The sequence below is a fragment of the Saimiri boliviensis genome, chromosome X (genome assembly GCF_048565385.1).
Source record: "Saimiri boliviensis isolate mSaiBol1 chromosome X, mSaiBol1.pri, whole genome shotgun sequence".
NCBI classification, from domain to species: Eukaryota; Metazoa; Chordata; class Mammalia; order Primates; family Cebidae; genus Saimiri; species Saimiri boliviensis.
In genome coordinates, this window is record NC_133470.1 from 126,473,377 (window position 1) to 126,478,453 (window position 5,077).

Here is a 5,077-nt window from a genome sequence, read left to right on the forward strand (position 1 = left end):
CACAGCAGTCTGTTCCATCACAGGCCCAAAGACCTAGAGGGAAAAATGGTTTCATAGACCAGACTCAGTGCCCTATTGCTCTCTGCAGGCTTGGGACATGGTGCCCTGCATCTCAGCTGCTCCAGCTCCAGCTGTGGCTAAAAGGGGCCAAGGTACAGCTTGGGCCATTGCTTCAGAGGATGCAAGCCCCAAACCTTGGAGGCTTCCAAATGACATTGGGCCTGCAGGTGCACGTAAGGCAAGAGTTGAGCTTTGGAAGTCTCTGCCTAGATTTTAGAGGATGTACAGAAACGTCTGGATGACTAAGCAGGAGTCTGCTGCAGGACCAGAGCCCTTATGGAGAACCTCTGCTAGGGCAATGTGGAGGGAAAATGTTGGGTCAGAGGCTTCACACAGACTCCCCACTGGGGCATTGCCTAGTGGAGCTGTGAGAAGAGGGCCACCATCCTCTAGACCCCAAAATGGTAGACCCACTTACAGCTTGCATCCTGCACCTGGAAAAGCCTTAGGCACTCAACACCAGTCCATGAAAGCAGCCATAGGGGCTATACCCTGCAGAGCCACAGAGGTGGAGCTGCCCAAAGCCTTGGGAGCCCACTTTTTGCATCAGCATGCTCTGGATGTGACATGGAGTCAAAGGAGATTATTTTGGAGCTTTAAGATTTAATGACCATCCTACTGGGTTTCAAACTTGCAAGGGGCTGGTAGCCCCTTTGTTTTAGCCACTTTCTTCCATTTAGAATGGAAGCATTTACCCGATGCCTATACCCACATTGTATCTTAGAAGTAATTACCTTGTTTTTTATTTTACAGGCTCATAGGTAGAAGGGACTTACCTTGACTCAGATGAGATTTTGGACTGTGGATTTTTGAGCTAAGAGTTAAGACCGGGGGACTGTTGAGAAAGGATGATTGTAATTTGCAATGTGAGAAGGACATGAGATTTGGGAGAGGCCAGGGGTGGAATGACATGATTGGGATTTGTGTCCCCACCCAAATCTCATCTCTAATTGGAGGAGGGGACTGGTTGAAGGTGACTGAATCATGGGGTGGATTTCCCTCTTGCTGTTCTTGTGATAGTGCGTTATCATGAGATTTGATGGTTTAAAATGTGTGGCACTTCCCGCTTTGCTCTCTCACTCTCTCTCCTGCCCCACCATGGTAAGACGTGCTTAATTCCCCTTCACCTTCTGCCATGATTGTAAGTTTCCTGAGGCCTCTCAGTGATGCTTCCTGTTAAGCGTATAGAACTGTGAGTTAATAAAATCTTTTCGATTCATACATTACCCAGTCTCAGGTAGTTCTTTATAGCAGTGTGAAAATGGACTAATACAGGAGTAAACCACAAAAGGATAAACACAGGATCCATGAACTAGTCAGTCCAATTCAAGACTATAGTGAAGAAAAATCTCTGGATGGGAACTATTGTCTAGAGTTTGCAGTCAGTTGTGATTTTGCCTCCCCACTGGCCTGCCAGAAACAACTGATAATGTCTGGAGACATTTTTGGTTGTCACAAGTTAGAGGACAGAGAGAGAGAGAGAGAAAGAGAGAGAGAGAGAGAGAGAGAGAGAGAGAGAGAGAGAATTCTATAATGTACAACACAGCCTTCAACAACAAATAATTATCTGGTCCAAAACGTCAGTAGGGCTGAGATTGAAAAATCCTGGTCTAGATAGTGACAAATCCAAATTGGAACAGGAGGACACAGATTATGGAGAGGAAAGTAGGAGAGTATCCGTAGAAGGCTTAATTTTTTACAAAGTTTGGAGGAAATTAAGGGGTACAATAAAGGCAAATATAAGAAATAGAGAATGGTAAACAAAAATTTCAGAAGAAAAGATATAATTGTTGGAATCTCCCTGGCTTTGCAGGGAATTTTATTTATTTATTTGGAGATAGGGTCTCACTCTGTCACCCAGGCTGGAGTGCAGTGGAAAAATCTCAGTTCATTGTGACCTTGCCTCCTAGGCTCAAGTGATCTTACCACCTCAGCCTCCTGAGTAGCTGGGACTGTAGCCACATGCCACCATGCCCAAATAATTTTTGTATTTTTGGTAAAGACAGGGTTTTGTCATGTTGCCCAGGCTGGTCTTGAACTCCTGACCTCAAGTGATCCACCTACCTTGGTCTCCAAAAATGCAGGGATTATAAGCATGAGCCACTGCACCTAGCCAGGGAACAATATTTATATAGTCACAGTAATAAAATGCTCTATACTAATTGTAAACTTTTGGAATTAACTGAAGGACAGAGTGTGGACAAATTTATCAAATTTGACAATGTAAAAATAGAATATAAATGAAAAAAGCTAGAACGTAGAAAGGGGAAGAGGAAAGATGAAGAAAAGGCAAAAGGATGTTAATATCTTCATCGTTCAAAGCGGGGAGTACTATATGGTAGAACAAAAAATGGGGTATATTTGTTTATATTAAAGTTACAGGACAACCTGTAGTAAACTGTATAACTCATCACTAATATTCAGGGCCTCTTCCTACAGATCCTTCTCCACTCTCTCAGAATCAGTTTTGACATGTTTTGAGAATGGAAATGTGAGCGTAAGTGATGAATATCATTTCTGGATGGAAGTTTGAGGAGCCAGGACATGATTTGTCACTCTGTTTTTCTCCCTGTCACCATCATTCCAGACAGTGGTTATAATATTAGCCTGGGCCCCAGAAGGAGGACAATCATGGCATGGAACAGACCCCCACATTGTGTAATCAGCAATGGAAATGTAGTGAAAAGAACAGAGCTTAGTGATTTTAAGCAAGATTTTTTGACTGTTACTACTGCAGCCTAACCTAACTTATGCTATGTAACAATAAAGAAAGTAAATACAGATGCTTATTGACTTATGATGGGGTTCCATCCTGATAAACTCATTTTAAATTGAATATATTGCTAAGTTGAAAATGCATTTAATACATCTAGCCTCTCAAATATAGTATAGCATAACCTACCTTAAATGTGTTCAGAACATTTACATTAGCCTACGCTTGGGCAAAATCATCTAATCCAAAGCCTATTTTATAATAAAGTGTTAAGTATATCATGCAATTTATTGTATACTGAAAGTGAAAAAATAAATAGTTGTATGGGTGCCTGAAGTATGGTTTTCTACTGAATGCATATTACTTTTACAGCACTGTAAAGTCAAAACATTGTAAGCCAAGCCACTGTAACTCAACCGTCTGTAAAGTGTTGTGAGCTATATTGAGCGGATGGAGAGTAGAGAAGTGCAAATGGGAATGTAAGTGAGCTAAATCCTCATCTCTGAAAGCAGGAAGTCAGTAGATAGCGTTTAAAAAGAAAGTAAGCAGTTACGTTATTTGGAGATACGGAGAAAACTATCAAGAAACATACCAAAAACTACTAAAAATAATTAAGTGTTATTGTCCAGGGAACAGGTGTAAGACAGGAAGAGGTGGGGCAGGAGGGTTTTTGCTTTTATTACGAATTCTTCCAGACTTTTTTATGGCTTTATTTTTTTGAGATGGAGTCTTACTCTGTCGCCCAGGCGGGAGTACAGTAGCATGATCTCCGCCTCCCGAGTTTAAGCAATTCTCCTGCCTCAGCCTCCTGAGTAGCTGGGATTACAGGCATGCGCCACCACGCCTGATTAATTTTTGCAGTTTTAGTAGAGACGGGGTTTCACCATGTTGGTCAGGCTGGTCTCAAACTCCTGACCTTGTGATCCGCCCACCTCGACCTTCCAAAGTGCTGGAATTACAGGCATGAGGCACCGTGCCCAGCTCTATGGTTTCAAATAATAGTGCTTGTTTCTTTTGATAATTTTAAAAAATTTTTCCACTTGTTTGACTTCATTTTATGAACTTCAAAAACTATATAATTTCAGCCTTCAGGAACGTGGTCATAGAATCCAACAGAAATCTTAAAAGGGAAGTTGTGCTTTGGTTGACTCTGATCTTACATACCTAATTTGTTCCTGGAGAACACTTCACTTTGGACCAACTAATAGACTGGTAATCTGACAAGCAGCTTCAAAATTCAGACAAAAAAAAACGGACTTTTTTGTTTGTGCCGTTTAATAAACTTTCACAGAAAAAAAAAAAGTATCAACTAGTAGGGTAATTTAAACCTGGAATTGGCAATTTGCAGACTTGAGGTTGCTCTTTAACACACTTTTCAAGGGGTTAGTTTCAATTTTTTCTCTATGGATTGTTCTAGATCTGAGCCTGTCTTCCAAAGCCTCCTCTACCAGGATGAGAATCTTCATGAAACTTACCCGTTACCTGACTCCCAGATACACCGTGACCATACTGTCGACCCTCTCTAAAACCTATATCCCAATCAGTGTGGATAATATGTTCATCTAGGCAGGTCCGATTGAGAAACCGCATGGCATTTTCAGCATCGGCTCTGTTATAGTATTCTACAAAACAGAAACCGCATGCTGTTTTTGTTGTTTTATCCAGGCCCATAAACACATTCCTGACATCACCACATCTACTAAAGAGCTCATATATTTGCTCTTCAGTTGTATAAAAAGAAAGATTCTCCACATACAATGTGGAGCTTTCCCTCAGTAATTTTTCCAGCTGAAATTTACTGCCACTGAACTCGTAGTCCGGGTAGCAGCTCAGCTCCAAAGCAGGGTCTTCACACAGAATTTTCAGGCCTTTGGACATGGTGCTGGGTGAGCAGCGTGCGGATGGTCGTTTTCGGTCCAACTTGGAAGCTGAAAACCTAAGTCGAGTTGGAAAAAAAGAGGGAAGTTGTGCTGTCTTTGGTTGACTTAGATCTTAAATACCTCATCTATTAACAAAGAACACTTTTAATAACAGTATGCTCTTGGAAAATTGTCATAAAACAGTTAAATGGATCACATTTTCACAGAGAATGAGCATTAACAATTCTGATCAAGGACTAAACATCAGATAAATCACATATACAATCAACGTTAAAGCACAAGTACAGTTGGGACATACTCTTAGTTTTCAATTCAAGTCTATAATATGGAATCAATATATTGCATTGTTGAGTTACACAAAGGGTACCTATACACCATCAAATATACAACTAGCTCTATAAAAACGAAAACTCTCTGGTATCAT

At 41.0% G+C, this 5,077-nt stretch overlaps 1 protein-coding gene across 1 annotated transcript; it reads right to left on the reverse strand.

Annotated features, from left to right (window-relative positions):
• Positions 1-4,140: 4,140 nt before the first annotated feature.
• Positions 4,141-4,651, reverse strand: NCBP2L (nuclear cap binding protein subunit 2 like). Its single transcript, XM_039464183.2, has one exon. The coding sequence runs from the start codon at positions 4,649-4,651 to the stop codon at positions 4,187-4,189; it is 465 nt and encodes a 154-aa protein (XP_039320117.1). The 3' UTR covers positions 4,141-4,186.
• Positions 4,652-5,077: the final 426 nt, after the last annotated feature.